This window comes from Hippocampus zosterae, chromosome 16 (genome assembly GCF_025434085.1).
Source record: "Hippocampus zosterae strain Florida chromosome 16, ASM2543408v3, whole genome shotgun sequence".
NCBI classification, from domain to species: Eukaryota; Metazoa; Chordata; class Actinopteri; order Syngnathiformes; family Syngnathidae; genus Hippocampus; species Hippocampus zosterae.
In genome coordinates this window covers 11,208,900-11,225,630 of record NC_067466.1, presented here as the reverse complement: position 1 = coordinate 11,225,630, position 16,731 = coordinate 11,208,900, and the positions used below count along the sequence as shown (strand labels likewise).

Genomic DNA, 16,731 nt, shown 5'->3' with positions numbered 1-16,731 from the left:
TTTCCTTTTCCCAAGCGGTTGTGTTTTATTTGTTTGTCGTGAAATATAAACACGTAAATCTGGCCGTGGTATGGCACAGCTGTTCGACAGCAAACAATATCAAGTACTTTACTTTGTGATGTGCTAGATACAACTGAAGGGCAAGGATGAGCTCAAGGAAATAAAGGGTGAAAAGTGGTGCAAGCACCCTGAAACAAATAACGACTTTAAAGGGAATATTTAGAACCATTTCAAGAAGTTGCTTAATAAAAGCGAAAAATAAAAGCTACGTTTTACTTTAAATCTCTGATAAATAATGGTAAACAACGGTCGGATTTATAGCATCTTGCAAAAACTAGCAAAAAACAACTTGGATGCTCAGTCACCCAACACTATTTTTTTATAGCTATATTTTTCAAATAGACCCAAGAGGTCCTTCCATCCTCAAAAGACAATTAAAATGCAGACGTGTGGATGATGAGCAAACCTGATGTTTTGTATTTGTGCCCTAATACCCCCCACAAAAATAATCACTGAGCTCTGCGAATTCTCAATAAGAAAAAGACTCAAACGCAAAAATCTGTGCGTTTATCGTGTTACTGAAACCTCATCTAAATAGACACACAGATAGAAAGTACCCACGGTACTTGGATTGAAACTCTACTATTTAAAGTTGAAACAGTGGCAGTTTTGTGCTAATCCCAGTTGAGTGTTTAAATGTGAAAAATTCTAATTGAATTGGAAAGGTTATATGCCGCAGAAATGTGTAAAAAATTTTGATTTTTTTTCCCTGATTTTCTTCTTGTTATTTTTTTATATTACAAAAACCTGACATCTGAATATGCACATACTTTTTTTATATCCACTGTATCCTGATTTAACAATGTTGCACCATGATTGAACCATTTCAAAATAACATTGTGGAAAATCGACATCTTGCCAAAAAAGGTTGTTCGAAAGACAAGTTAGCACTGTGTCTTAGTAATGTTTCGAGTGATATTTCAAATACAAATAAAAGCGGCACATATTCTAACTGTCAACAAACAAACAAACAAAAATTGTCATTTGGTTATCCCCCAGCCTGATATTCACAAATTATTCCTTAAAGAAATGTTAAATAAAAACTAAAAACACACTAAAAAACGAGAGTTCACATTGTGACCAAGAGCGCGGGGGACAGATCAGTAGATTCTTAATGGTGCTCCTTTCGGGATTCCGCATCTTCCTTCATCTTCTGTTCCTGCATGCGACTACGGGCAGAGGCTGGAGAGAAAAGTAATCGGGTGTTACCGGGGCAGTCATCTGAGCGGTGCCATTTTGACTCATCCATGAATGATCCATGTTGAATTTGAAAGCGTGAACACCAACAGAGTAGTAGTTACTTGCTTACTTAAATCGTTGAGCCTCTGGATCAGTGTTGAATCTCCATCGGATTTGCTATTGAAAAAAAAAAGCGCACAAAAAAAATGTATCAAAAAATATTTGGGGATGTAATTTCCTCTCAATGTCACACAAGGGAATTTTTCACCAACCTGCCATCGGGCTCATCTTGCCCATCAACATCAAATCGTAACCTCTTCAGAATTTTGGGGGTGCCTCCATGATCTGAGGTTCTCTTCAAAGAGCGATCGCCGCTGCTGACCATCTGGTTGATCTTCTGGAAGCGATTAGGCGTCTACACATGTCAAAGTAACATGGAAAAAAAAAAAGAGCGACATTGCAATTATTCATCGAGAAAGTTGCAAGATATGCATTGTGCAAAAGAAAACAAAGGAGCAAACCCCAAACGATTCACCGATGGAAACCAGCATTCTGCAGAGAGACAAACAAGTTCAGTCAAGCAGACACAGACATTGTTGCGGTGCCACTGTGAAGCGCTGACCTGGTGCGAGGAGTCATGATGCCCGGGGAGCGGGAGCTCTTCATCGGCGAGATGTACACGTTGCTGCTTCCGGGCACACGCAGAGGGGAACTAGGAAATCTATAAGGGCTGCGTGGGATTTGTGGGATCGGAGAGAGAGTAGGCGGCTGGAGGGGGAAATAAAAACAACCGGCAAACCATATCAATATGTAGAAAGTTGAAGAACAATAAGTTGACCTTGTTAAATGCAACCAATCAATTTAAGCTATTGCAGCTACATTTGACAAGACATTTATAGCTTTGGATTATTGGACGAGGGCATCCCTTGTTATGAAATCCATATTCGCTTTAACTCATCCAGTGCCAGCCAATTCTGGACCAAGTCTGAAAAGACGTTTAAAAACGTCTTTGGGAGTGAATGAGTTAATAGGTTGCTGGAATTGTGACAAATCCATCTTTGAGTGTAATACATGAAGCGTGTTTAATTTTTGATGATTGAAACTATGAAAAAAACCCACTACAAGGCAAACTGAATGGAACGTTATCACTTGGTGGAAACGTACTGTACGTAGCACAATATTTGGGTATTTTGCCTTACTCTTGTGGATGCATATTGTAGGATGTTGGTTTTCAGCCTCTGCATGAACACTTGATTGTAGAAGACGATGATGGAGTCGTAGTGATCCTCTGCGATCAGCACATGCTTGAAAGTCTGCACATAAACAAACATGTTGTGAAGCCTGGGGGGAAAGCAGGAGGGTGGGCAATTAAATATGAGGCTCGTTGAAAAAAATCGTCACCTCCTGGTTGGTGTTGGGCATGTTCTTGTACGACGACACGATGGCCTTGAAGCGCAGATCCACACTCTTCACTTTGCATATGGCATACATGGCTGACATCATTAACTAGAAGAGAACATGTGGAGGGAGATCCTGAGTGGGTGAAAATATTAACACACAAGATGAACTCGTCAGGCTACCTGGTCGAGGTGGCGATCTCTCATCAGCTCGTACTTGTGCTGCAGAGTGTGCTGGAAGAGGGTCCAAATGATGGGCTCCAGCTCCGGATAGGGGGACAGCAGATAGGAGCAGAGCATCTTCAGCCTGGTGTAGGCCAGGCGGTACACTGCAAGGACGGATCCAAATGAACATCGGTGGCTCTGTTAGAATTCGGGCCTGACGCATATTAAATGACGTGGCTGAACTTGACATAAGTGGATAAATGCCCACCCGCCATAAAAATTAAATAAAAATCATAGATGATCCTGTCACCTGCTAACTTGCAGCAAAGAACAGCAAAATGCATAAATAATTCATATTGTTTAAAAATCAGGAAGTAAACGCCAACCACAGCATTCGGCGTGCTGTAGGCAGAAACTACAGTCGAATGCTAGATGTGTGCCACAAGTACATGCACTTAAATTTGGAGCACAAAAGCATCTCTGACTACCAATATTCCGATTGGCATTTTTCATCTTGATAGTTGTATTTTATTTCATTTTCATCTTTCATCAATTTAATTGCTTTTCTTATTTAAAAAAAACATTGTAAACCTCGCAACCTGGGTCTTGAATTTCCCTTGAAATGATGGTTGATGATGTATTTCTTCCAAGTACGGTAGATTTACTCGGAAAAATAAAGTTTCAGTATTGAATCATACATTTTTTATAGAAGAGGCTGAGTGAGTTGGACTTCAGGTGCCGAACATTCTGGCCCGTGGCTTGGGGGGCGGGCTGGCTCGGTGCTGGAGCGGCAGCTTGAGCGCCGGGTGTGGCGGGGGACTCGGGAGGCACGATGCGAAGACACGGGCGAACGGGGGACAGATAGCTGGCACAAAAAAAAATTGCAGTGTAAAAGATGTTGAAAATGCAAGGTGACCAAGATTTCCCTCAGACATTCCAATAGGTACACGCACGTGTAGCTTATCCGACTCAAATTTAGCTGTCTTGCTATCCGCGTAATTAATCATATTTCCAAGTGTGTACACAGAGGGCCTCGCTTATGAAATTGGGGATTCTGATTCATGGCGCTTTTGCAACATTGAAGTGTTGGCACGCAGCAGGCTGGTGGACTCACAGGTCAGCAGCTGTGTGGTTGTGTTGCAAGGGCTGATTGAAACTAGCGGGCGCCTCCGCTTGTTCCACTGCGCCGCCCTCGTGCTCCTGCTTCAACAGCTCGAAGAGAGGGGAATCCTGTGAGATGCGAGAAAAATTAAGAAAACACCCAAAAAAAAAAAAAGACATTCCAACGATAGTTGCCTTCACAGACAGCCCTTTTTAATAAATAAATAGATAGCTATCTATCTAGCTATCTAGCTAGCTAGCTAGATAGATAGCCAAAAGGCACTTTTACAGTAACTGCACAGTATACTGGTTTACTTTTCATCCGTGTGATATCGTAGCATCTCACTTTGTGCTTTCTCACTTGGAATGTCGTGTGAGCCAAGCCCAGTTGGCTCTTTTAGGCCTGCAACTTGCGTGCGCTTCTTTTGCAGCCTGACCACATCCTGTCGAGCCAATGGCATTTGACAAACCCAGCTGCAGTCTTCACTGACATTTGGTTCGCTAGCAAAGCCCAGTGTAAACTTTTTAGAAAACCAAAGATAGAAAGTGAAATATATGTTTAAAAAAAAAAGATCAAAACATTCTTGTCAGCAGCGAGGTCAACCAGCTTCAGATAATATAACGCACACATAGAGCAGCCAATAAAAAGGAAATCCACATATCGTGGCATAACAAGTTCCTAATATTGAAATTGAAGGTAGGTGCAACAACAGTCAAAGTGGGAAGGCTTTGGCCCGAGCTTTCGGCTCCTCCCTTTTCTTTTGTCTTGGATTATTTGACACGCTCGCAGCTTGTAAAAGACCTTCAGACCGAGTAGACTGGTTCCGGGAAACACAGACCTGACACAGTAACAACGACAAAAAAGGGAGGGGGGATCACTTCATGTTTTGCACAGCTGAGGACAGACCGCCACGTGTGACTTTTAAGAAACGGGAACGAAAAATCAACTGAAGAACAAAAGTGATCAGACTGAGAGCTTCCCACTATCGGCGAATATTATACAACGTACTAGGATGAATACGTTTGGATCCAGCAAAAGGTATTGAGGAAGGTTCTTCATCATTTTGGGGCCATTTTTTTTGTCTCTCCCTAGGCAAATGTAAACAAATGGACGGTTACGGACTAGTGGTTATACAGGTTTTTTTTTTTCGACTGGCACAGGACACCTTCTCCACACTGTAAATATTACAGACTCACCAGCTGGATTTAAAGATGTATAACAGTACACTGAGCGCCGCGCACACTTCCATGAAGTGCAACAAGAGCGACGACTTCAAGTACCCTCTGTACAGCACTGTTTTCAGCCTGGTGTTTGTCTTCGGATTCCTCTTCAACCTCATGGCCGTCTACATTTTTGGGTGTACGCTGAAGCTGAGGAATGAAACCACCACGTACATGATGAACCTGATGGTGTCGGACTCTCTCTTTGTCCTCAGCCTGCCTTTTCGGATCGTCTACTTCATTAAAGGGGAATGGATGTTTGGCAGCGAGCTGTGCAAGATTTCCGTGGCCCTTTTCTACACCAACATGTACGGCAGCATCTTCTTCCTCACCTGCATCAGCGTGGATCGCTTCCTGGCCATCGTGCACCCATTCCGCTCTCAAAACATTCGGACCAAGCGGAACGCCAAACTGGCCTGTGTTACGGTGTGGGTGCTCGTTCTTTCCGGCAGTATCCCCACCGGGTTCCTTCTGGACACCACGTCGCCCAAAAATGTCAACTCTTCGTCCAAGTACTGCTTTGAAAACTACTCCAGTGACCAGTGGAAGTCAGAGCTGTCCAAGGTGGTGATGTTTATCGAGACGGTGGGCTTTGTGATCCCACTGATGGTCAATATTTTTTGCTCCGCGATGGTGCTACAGACTTTGAAGAACCCGCAGACCATCAGCCGCGGCGGCAGCATCAATAAGGCAAAAGTTTTGAGGATGATCATCGTGCATCTGCTCATCTTCTGCTTCTGTTTCATCCCCTACAACGTGAATCTCATGTTCTACTCTTTGGTCCGGACTAAAGTCCTCAAAGGGTGCCACGTGGAATATGTGGTGAGAACCATCTACCCCATTTCACTGTGCATCGCCGTGACCAACTGCTGTTTCGATCCCGTTGTTTATTACTTCACTTCAGAGACCATTAAGAGCTCCTTCAAACGCAAGTCCACCGCGTGGCACAACGGCGTCAAGCTTCTCGACAGGTTGCAAGGGGACAGCACCAAGAGCACCCCAAATTCTACACCTCGTCTGGCCTTGAGGTCTCTGAAAACCAGGTTCACGGACACAAAGGGTTCTAACTCTAAAGGCAAATCCACAATGTGACGCCTTGAGAACTCATGAACAGACACTTGGTGAAAAATACAAGGACTCGCAACTGAAATAGCAAGAGCAAAAGACACTGAATGGACACGAATGAGTGGGAATCAAGACGCTGACGCTTATTCAGCACATAAAAAGGATGACATTGGACTGTATCAATAATCGTGTCATGGTGTCGAGACAAATTCACTGACTTGTGACACTGTGCGCAAGTGACAAGTAGAATTTTTGTGCACATGAAATGTAGGGCTGTTTTTTTTCTTTCTGTGCTGAAACCAGTATTAGAGTTGTTTTGATTTTCTTTTCTTTTACTTTCTTGATGTCAGTTCTATGTACTTGAGGTCCCCGGAAGGCTTTCAGGCACTTTAAGGAGTGCTACACCCTCAGACTGCTTCATTCAGTACTAAATAAAGCAGTTAAGGGCTGGACTTTGCTTGATAAAGAACCAAGTGTGGTGTGGCTTTTTTTTTTAATGGATCAGTCGCTGCTGTGTAACCAAACTATAAATTGACACGACTGAGTCATACATTTAATTACGTCACCCCTGACAATATTCTGACTGGCTGATGCCACAAAGGCACAATGACTCAAACAGCTTTCAGGTGTGGTCAATGATTAACAAAACCCAATGACGTGGCAAGCTTTTAACATTACACTGGCTCTGAACTGAACAACTTAAGTGAAACAAAATCACAAAGCAAACTTTGGGCGCTTTGCTTTTATCGATCCGATATATCACAATTGGAACACGTGCCAGGTCAAATGAAGAATCCCAAATAGCTAATAAATTGCAAATTGAACATTTATTCAACTCTGGGGAATCGATCTAACTGGAAACTGACAAAAGTGAAACCAGGACAAGGGGACATGGTGTAGCTCCGAGTGCATGCGAAATAGTTGTCCTTGCTTGCAAGACTGAGCGTTACAACATTCCTGTCAGGAAGCTTTGCCCGAGGGTCTGCCCCGACACGGGGGAAATGCTAGACTACCTGTAAAACATCAGCATGCAAGCAACAACACGCTGCGAGAAACGTGTTGGATTCTTTCACCAAAGTTTACGTCAGACTCGCAGGATTGCAACCCAGAATAATGACAACGCCCCATACGACTGAGTGGAAAATGGAATTATTCCTATCATATAGGAACAGAAGTCGTTTAACCTATTCAGAGGTAATGAAACAAAAGACCATTGGCAAAGGGCTAGAAACTATATATATATATATATATATTTTTTTTTTTAAATTAAAAAACAACAACAACATTTTCAAAACCCTGCCACTAGTTGGTGTATCATGATGACATCATTGTGTCACTCCTTCTGGTCTGTACACTGCACCTTGGTCACAAGGTGGCGGTGTAAAACAGACGGTCACCACGACTAAGATGCAATAAGACTTGCTTTTCATCGAGGATAATGTATTGATCCCTGCGAGCATTTTGTTAAATTGTCTGTCTTCATGTGTTGCGCCACCATTAGGATTCAAATACACCCGCTTGATGTTTACTTTGATCGCAATGAAAGGCTTTTTTGAAAAACCCGTTTATTATTTGCCAAACGGCTGCCTGTTGTGAAGCAAGTTGCACTAGGAGCCACTAGCACCTATTTTTGATTGAAAGTAATGCACCTACTTGAGAGCAACTCAGTTGGTGGACCAATTACGTTAATGGTTAACCACACTTACCGGTAGTTTTTAACAAGCAGCCATAAACGGGCGTCCTCAATTTGAATTTCATTTTGAATGTTGGTCACAGTTTCTTTATGAGGTCGACCTCAAACAATGTGATTGGTTGCCTACTCAAGGTTCAGGTGACCAAAATGTAAAGCGAAAAGAACAATGTCAGGCTTGAGGGAGAAGAGAGAGAACATGCCGGCGTGGATGTGTTGTGCTACAGCATCCTAACTGCCTCGTGCTAAGAAGAAGAACAACATTGGTATTGTGTCAAACATGCTGGTAAGTGAGATCCTGATCACTTTCAATGCTATCCATTCACGAAATGAAGATCGTGTATTATGAAGTTTAAAATAAGAATTGCGTACAATTTAACTTTGCTACTCTATCATTGGTGTACACTCATTTTGCACTTCATTAGCTCAATAAAAACATTTGCGAAAAAATCTAATTTGCGACAAATGAACCAAATTTCAGGGGGTATTTTGTTATGTAGCAGATCACCTAATGTTCAAAAAAAGAAATAAATAAAATAAAACCTCCTGAAAGGAACCCCAAGATGTTCTCACAAATCAGTTGGGGTCTATATATACAACTCGTTTAGGTTGTGACATGTACATTTAAAGGCACCTTGGGTAAAAACTTTTGTATGATTTAAATTTGGCCTAAAATGTTATTTAAATCCCCTGTGCAGTGCTTCTCAATGATTTATGTCCCTCCCCAGGAAACAGAAGAAAACATTTAGCGCCCCTCAAACTCTCCGGTAACTATGAATAATCATCATCTGTCGATGAAATTGATTTAAGTACACAGTTGCATAACAATGATTACTATATATACTGTATATATATAAAATCATCTGGCAACTAAGAATAACTTTAAAATCCTCAGGATTCAACCCACTACTTAAGGACTGCTGTGTGTTTAGATGGCCTCTGTCAATGTACACTTATTGAAGCCAGTGTCCACCACTTTATGAAGTTTCCATCTGCCACTGATTTGATTGCTCCACCAGGAGCCCATGAACATGTTCCAGCTTCCATTTTATGTTCTCGTAAAACAACCTCATTTCCGACAGAAAGAGATGTCGGGGTTTACGGCATCTCGAGTCATGGAGGTGTGGAACATAACTGAGCCATCGCCGTCTGCCAATCAAAGCGCATCTTGGTCCAGCTGCACCGTGGACACCAGCTACCGCTTCCTGTTCTACCAGGTGACCTACAGCATCATCTTCCTACTGGGCTTGACCACTAACAGCCTGGCTCTACGCGGACTGTGCGCCGGCTCTCGCTGCGCCATGAACAGCACGGCCATCTACTTGGTCAACCTCTCGACAGCTGACTTGTTTTTTATCGTCTCGCTGCCGCTACGAATTTACTACTACCGTCAAAAGGCCCGCGCTCTGTCCTCAAAGTTGGAAGATGCTTGGAGTCCTGGTGCCGCATACTGCCAGTTCACTTTCACACTCAAATACATCAGCCTGTATGGGGGCATTTTCTTCCTGGTGTGCATCGCTGTCGACCGCTACTTGGCTGTTGTGCGTCCGTTTGCGTCATCGCGACGCAGGGAGCGCAACGCGCGGCTCTTAAGTGGGGCGATTTGGTTTTTGGTGCTGGGGCTTAGCGTGAGTATGCCTGCGTTGCGCTATGCGGCGGCCCGCCGGGACCAGCCGTGCTTGCTGGACCCGACGTCACAGCGCCACCGCAGAATCATACTAGCAGCCCTGGGTGTGGTGATGACCTCGTTTCTGCTGCCCACAGCCATCCTGCTCTACAGCTATTGCCGGATGCTGAGTACTCTGCGGCAGGCAAGACGCGGCCCCCGCAGTGGTCGCCGGTACACCCTCACCCTTATTTACTGGGTGCTGGGGGTCTTCATGATCTGTTTTATCCCCTATCACGTCAATTTGCTGGGCTACACGCTCACGCACGTGGGGGTGCTGCCCAGCTGCGGCCTGGCCAAGGTGACAAAGGTTGCGCACCCAGTGGTGTTGTCAGTGGCCAGCTTCAACTGTTGCCTGAACCCGCTCATCTATTACTTCTCCAGTCGCGGAAGAAGCAGCAGGAGCCACTGATATGGGAAAAGCACATTTCACTTTGACTAGTTCTGCGTCGACCTCTATCAATGACACCACTTCAATGCTGGAACCACTTAGTTCACTGCCTCAGATGGATCAACTATAGTTACTCAACGGGAGTAAAATGTTCACATTTATATTACTGATAAATGGGCAGACGTGTTGAGCAGCCCTTTGTCAGCAACAAAGAATATTCAAGAATGGGGGGAAAAAAATAAGCACATTTGTTGATTGCTCATGCGAGAGTAGATGAAAAAGGAATAGGATAAGGCATTATATATCAATATCTCATTTTCTCAATTTGGTAAGATAAGGGCAGCACATCTGCCTCACAATTCTGAGCTTCTGGATGTTCTCTGTGCTGGTCTGGAATTTATTCCTGAAACATGTTAGGTCAATTCAAGACTTTAAATTCAGGCTACATGCGTATGAATTTTATCACTGCTAGTTAATATATGCCTTGCGAATAATTGGACTACCAGCCCGGGTGCACCACCTCTTGGTGGTAATACGCTCCACATACCGTAATTCTTGGCCCTCCTGACGCTGAAAATTGATGCATAGATAATACCATCGGCAAGAAAGCTACAAAATATAAAGCAACTCAATCCATCTTGATGTTCAAAATAAGCCAATCACAACTTGCCAGTATAGCAAAGCCAAGCATGTGACACAAGCCTAACGACACCCATGTGCACAGATTTGAGCAAATGTCCAGTGACTTGTTTTATCCTGCACAGTGCAGCAAACAAAATGTCAAGTACTCTCTGGAATCACCTGCATAAAAACATGCATGAGACGTGACCAAAGTCAGCACGCGTGACTTTGGGCCTGGGACCTAAAATTGACTGTCACCGTTGCTCTTTTATGTTTGTATGCGAGTTTCTAAATCCCACTTACCGTCTTCCATGCGATCTGTTCCATGATGAGGTTCTCGCAGGTCTCAAGATGCTTGACAATGTCTTTGCTCAGAGTCAAATCTGCTTTGATAAAACTCTCGATAACTTTGTAGAAGTCAAAAGCGCTGAGGTTCAAAACATCCAGTATCCACGGAAAGCACAGGTCCGCTTCGCCAGGGATGCCACCACAGCGGCCATTATTGTATCCCCCGGTCTTAAAACTGCTCTCTAATAATGAGAAGCCAACCAATGTTAGGATATGCCCAGATTCCAGACGAACGTGATCTTGATAGAGTCCATTTTAAAACTATAACGTTTAAAAACATACCTCCGTATGTTGCCATGACAACCTCCAGTGCACAAGCCAAGAGTGATGTGTGGAATGTCGGGTCATTGAGGAGTTTACTGAAATGGATTGCAAGTGAATTAAAGCCAAGAATGCTTCACCAAATATCACAACGTGAAAAAGCAATTCAAGATTTCCAAAAGTCGGCTGAAGTAGAAATGAACCCATGATTGGAACATTTCAAATCAATAGTACCTGAAATTTTGCACAGAAAGTCGTTTCTCTTCCTGGAGGGGGCGAGAGAAAGTAGCATCAGTTCAAGTGTCATTCAGTTAAACAGGATTCATGATCTAATATTCATCTTCTGAATCCAAATTTATCAACAAAACCAGATTTTCTGGAATACAATTGCTAAATGGCACTTCGGGGGCCGGGGGGCTTGACTCAAATACTGTACCGATTTTAGCATCGCCTCCATGACTTTGTAGTACAGTTTGACACCAAGTGTAAACCTCTGGTTAAAAAAAAAAAATACAACAACAAAAAACTTTAGGCACAATACTTGGCACAAACGTTGCTCAGTGTCGACTTGACTATGACTTTATACCTGCTTTCCGAGAGTGATGCAGCGCGGGCCAACTGCCTCAGCAAACCTTTGGCTGAATTTTGTTCCCATCGTCTCCAAGCGCTTCAGGACGTCCCGAGTTGGGTCCACGGTACAGTTCTGATAACAAAAAAAAAAGGCAAAAAGTCACACAGGGACATCAGCCGCTATTTTAAGTCCGGCAAACATTTGGGGAAACCCGCCTTGAAATAGGTCACTAAGTTGGTGGACGGCCGGTCGCCACGAGAAATGAGATCTCCCCTCAACTGCTGAATGGAGTTCATCGCGGCTCTAATGAGAAAAAAAACAAACAGGCAAATTTTTATTTTAAAAACTTCATATATGCATGAAGCATACCGGTATATTAATCTATGACTAACCTTCCCCCTTCATGTATAGTCAGACTGGGTATGTTCATTTAATAAATTGCAGAGATTGCTAGGCATCTACTAACAGAAGGGACATTTTATTTGCATTTTTAACAGTTTTTTTTCCTCCCACACCAATAACAATCGTATAAAAAATATTTTAAGTGTAGTGATTATTTGTTTTAGTGAGGGGTGCACATGTGAGTCCTGACATTTCACCCCGCGGCCCCCCCAAAAAAGCTGCTTTATGATCTGAAGCACACCTAACAGATCCCGTTTGTTCCAATTTACATGACCACAACACCTACTGTATGTGGTGCTCACCTGATTGGAGTCTGATGGATGGGTATGGCATCTTCTTCCAGCATGTTCTTCTTGGGCGTTCTCTCCACTTGTACCCTGGAGGGAGGAAGTATGAATGAATGTTTTGTTTTACCTAATTCCCATTACACCAGGAGCTAGTTTGGATTTCAAAATCCTTACGGATCCACTTTGGGCGCAACAAGTGTCTCGTCACCGTCCAAGAACAGTCGCGCGTCAATGTCTCGACTCTTGAGGTAGTGCTCTTCATACTGCTGGTTGATGCTACTGGCCTGCGGGGAGAAGTAAAGCTATGGGTTGAGGATGATATTCAATATAAAAATAAAACAACATATTTTTCGATATATTTTATTGGAATAATTGGATGTTTATGTTACAAAGTAATGAAATAAGTATTGCAAATGGTCATTTAACCAGAAAGGACAATTTGCAATTTTTTGTCAAATGAACTCAATCACGGCAAGTCACACTGGGTAACGTCGCTTGAATACGTTTCACACAGAAATATTTCATTCGCCGGTGGCTGCACTAAGATACAGTAAATACTATACTGGTGTGCTTCGGACGCATCAAATATAAAATACCGCTTGTCAGCAAATCGTGGCGTGCTGTCAGCGTAAAATATCAATTTCACTGTTATAATGCACAACGTTCAACAACTGAGCAGGCACCAGGAGGTGAGAACTAATGTAAACAATATGGGCACAATAAGGCTAAACAGTCCTTGTTGTAACAACATTCAAAAGGCGTACCTGAGGAAGACCGGGAGCTTTGAGAAGATCCAGAGACACCAGGAAGGCGGAGAAACTGGTCTGATAGACATTTTTAACCTACAAATGCAATTAGCATGAAGAAGAACAGGGCACATCGATATTCAATATGTTTATCAAGTGCAGAGCACAAGACAAGAGCGACACAGACCTCATCCACATTGCATTGATTCTCCTTGCATAAGGTTTCAAGAAGCTGCATGTCCACCTCTGGCTCCACAGGGCGCGCTTTGGCGTTGTTTTGGTTGCGACGTGACGTTCGGGTGACGGGGATCTGGACTTTGCTGATGGCTGATTCTGAGAAAAACAATAAAGACGTGATTTTGTTCAGTGGCTGCCGAGTGGAAACGAGTTGCAGACTGTCAATGTTGCTGCACAGCCCAACTGACAAACTGGAACGTATTCACAAAATTCAATGTCATCAAACTATATTTTTTTGGTCATTAATAAAAATCTAGAAACCTACATATATACAGAGTGTCCCAAAAGACACGTTTCAATTAATTTGTTACCATTTTGTTTGACGTGAGGTCAAATCAGTCAAATGCTAATGGCCTCACAGAAGTGTACACTTAGCTTTGGCACACATAAATACCAATACCGTATTTATTGTACATTTAAAACATAAATAACTCCGCACCACTCAAGTGAGTGCAACAATTTACAACCCGATACCATAACATTGTAAGTGTCATACTTTTCCGTGTTCACCAATGAGAACGGTGGCTTACGGTAAAGAGGCTGGAGCATATCAGGAGGGCATCTCTTGATGAATAACTCGAACGTGCACAGCAGCAACTGAAAAGATATGACCAGGTCATCCTCCATCTGCAAGGCCTTTCCTGCATGAGAATCATAACCACAATATAAGCGATCCACTGTTAGGTAACAGAAACGCAAGTATCACGACCACAACATTCCAATCCAGACACTGAAACCAAAAAGGAAGGACGACTGAGAAGAAGAACCCAGAACAAAAGGGAAATAATTTCAACAAATGTATTTACAGCTTGCCATGGTCGTGATTAGTGTTTTTAAAAACTTAACTAACCTTTGGCCAAAAGAAACATCGTCCAGCAGGTCCGTGTGATCTCATTTTCCCTGGAAAACCAGACAGTGAATAATGCCTCATCATGCAACTTTTAAGCCAGCAGGAAAGTGCTCAACTTACTTTGACTCGGGGACCTCAGCAAAGATCTTTTTGCATGTCCTGAAACAAAAAACATGATTACATTGGAAAAACAATTTCGACTTCAAATTTGGCCTCTTTAACTGCACCGGCATGTGTGTTTACTCACTTCTCAAACCTCTGGTAAAGAGCCAGGGTCACATCATATTTGTTGTCCAAGCGTGTCAGCGCTGAATTGACCTTGGTGCTTATTGTGTCCAAGTTGATGTCCAACTTCCGAACCAGAGCCAGAAACTGCTTTACACTAAAAAGATTTGGAGAAGAAAAAAAATGAAAACATACAGTATATGAGCAGCAATCTAAACGGACTTCTTAACTTCATTGACATATCCATATCAAAGATTTAGTCCTTCACATTAGAGAGGAGAGGCAAATACTGAATTTCGAAACAAGTATCAGTGAACTGCAGTGTAACAATAATACAAACATTTCAAGTGCAGTGAGTAGGTTTCATAAATATGGGTCCAATAAACAGTCCGTTGCCAAATACAATACTTAGTTGAGCAGACTCATGTCAGCTAAACGTCCAATCAAAACGACTTATTTGCATGTTGCTGCAGTAACATAATGAGACATGACTACTTACTTCATAGAGACTGCTTTTAGGACCTGAGTTACGGTGAAGGAGGGAGCATCCATGTCGGTCACGACCGCAAACAAAGAGGCAGCCCACAACCTTTTTTGATCCTCCTAAAGTGAGATGTTTGAAAAGTTAAAAACCTATGAAATCACTCAGGAATTATTTCAATGACCACCATCTCTCTAGAATAGAACTGAGTGGTTAAAACAAAGTGTGTCCAATTCTAAACACTTTTTATAACGAGATGCTTTTCGTTTTTTATTTCCTGCTACTACTTTTGAACAGACCAAATGATGTAATTTGCTGGCCTTTTTTTCGTTTTCAATTGTACACACGTCTTTTTTGTTCCGTTTCTATAGTCAATAAAGCACTGAATCAACCAATCAATCAACTTACTTCATTAAACTAGCCTACACCTTGACCAGCCTTTCCAATATAAGATAAGAAAGCCTTTATTAGTCTCAATTAGCCTTTAATATCATCATCACACAGATTTAAACCACCTGTCACCCCACTCAAACCAGTTAAGACTCACAAACAATGCAATACGTACATCAAATTCATCCAGGGACTCCTGGAGACCTTTGTACATCTTCCAAGTACGGTCACAAACCAGATCGGACACATGAAGGCTCGCGCATAGAGCAACGAAGTCGGCATCCTTGTCTCTGTGCCTAGACAATGAGAACGGACAAACAAAAACACACACAAATCAATAAACAACATACGAATTATATCCACACTAAGTATGCAACGTCAATGTCTTGGTGAAAGTATCAAAAATGTTGCTCGAACAATTTACCAACAAAATTAAGCACAATTACATTAAGTTGAATTAATACTTTTCTAATAGGGTCAAACTAAGTAAAGAGGAGTACCTATGTAAAAACTTCCGCACCGGTCTTAGAGGTTTGTGCTCTTGTACCCAATGTATGTTTACTGTGAACGTAGCATCCAATTATAAAAGGACCTAGCTAGCTGAAGTGGTTAGTTTGTCAACAACAGTCTTAACATGACCTGAAACAACTGTGTTCATGAACTAAAGGTGTGTTAAAGTGTCAGTTAAATGGAATTGAGGTGGCTTACTTTTTAACCGATAACTCCGTGCTCGTTTTAAAGTCCGGAGAGGAACTTTCAGGTCTCTTTTTCGTCTCTTTGTTTTGGGTCATGCCGGCACTACGCCTCTTAGGTGGCATCCTCGTATCGCGCTAACAAACAAGCAGATGCGGCAAGTCTTGAAGAATGTCAAATTGAACAATCAGATTGTTATTAATTTTTGAATACTGAATTTAAATCCCAAATCCAGAGGGTGTGTTTCAACAACACAAAACATGGATGATTTAAGGAAACCAATATTTAGCGTGCTCGATTTTAGTCACGGGAATGCACGTTGTGTATAGAACGCCGTTTCGTGAGACTACTACGTGCCCACGTAGTTGTATAAAAACACATTTTATCATTTTATGTCAGTAATGTCATTTGTATATCACCCGAAACCACTGCCCAATTAATATTAATATTAAATAACTGCAGTGCCCGTTATGTTGGTTGTTTTGCTAAGTGAAAATCAGCATCGTGTGACCGGAAGAGTATGAGCAGCTACGAAACGAGCGAACCCAAACTCATAAGACAAAACCGCGGGAAACTGTACACGCAACATCCGCTGATTTGCATTTGTCCCGCTCCAAACGTCACAAAGAGTTGAAGCGCTGTCTGTTTTAACATACTAAACAGTAAACTCATGATAACACTGGA

At 42.5% G+C, this 16,731-nt stretch overlaps 2 protein-coding genes across 2 annotated transcripts; one reads left to right on the top strand and one right to left on the bottom strand.

Annotated features, from left to right (window-relative positions):
• Positions 1–16,526, bottom strand: rb1 (retinoblastoma 1). Its single transcript, XM_052046971.1, has 27 exons — positions 16,063–16,526; positions 15,530–15,650; positions 14,983–15,086; positions 14,506–14,640; positions 14,379–14,417; positions 14,259–14,308; positions 13,939–14,049; positions 13,359–13,504; positions 13,190–13,267; positions 12,600–12,709; positions 12,441–12,515; positions 11,952–12,039; positions 11,752–11,868; positions 11,602–11,658; positions 11,400–11,431; positions 11,187–11,263; positions 10,860–11,086; positions 3,916–4,031; positions 3,500–3,666; positions 2,820–2,965; positions 2,641–2,745; positions 2,439–2,552; positions 1,862–2,007; positions 1,761–1,791; positions 1,512–1,654; positions 1,370–1,416; positions 1–1,242 (listed from the first exon to the last, which is right to left on the bottom strand). Exons 1-27 carry the CDS (start codon positions 16,170–16,172, stop codon positions 1,172–1,174), a joined length of 2,763 nt encoding a protein of 920 aa, XP_051902931.1. The 5' UTR covers positions 16,173–16,526; the 3' UTR covers positions 1–1,171.
• On the top strand, positions 4,670–7,442 carry LOC127588315 (lysophosphatidic acid receptor 6-like). The gene has a single exon (XM_052046994.1). The coding sequence runs from the start codon at positions 5,115–5,117 to the stop codon at positions 6,213–6,215; it is 1,101 nt and encodes a 366-aa protein (XP_051902954.1). The 5' UTR covers positions 4,670–5,114; the 3' UTR covers positions 6,216–7,442.
• Positions 16,527–16,731: the final 205 nt, after the last annotated feature.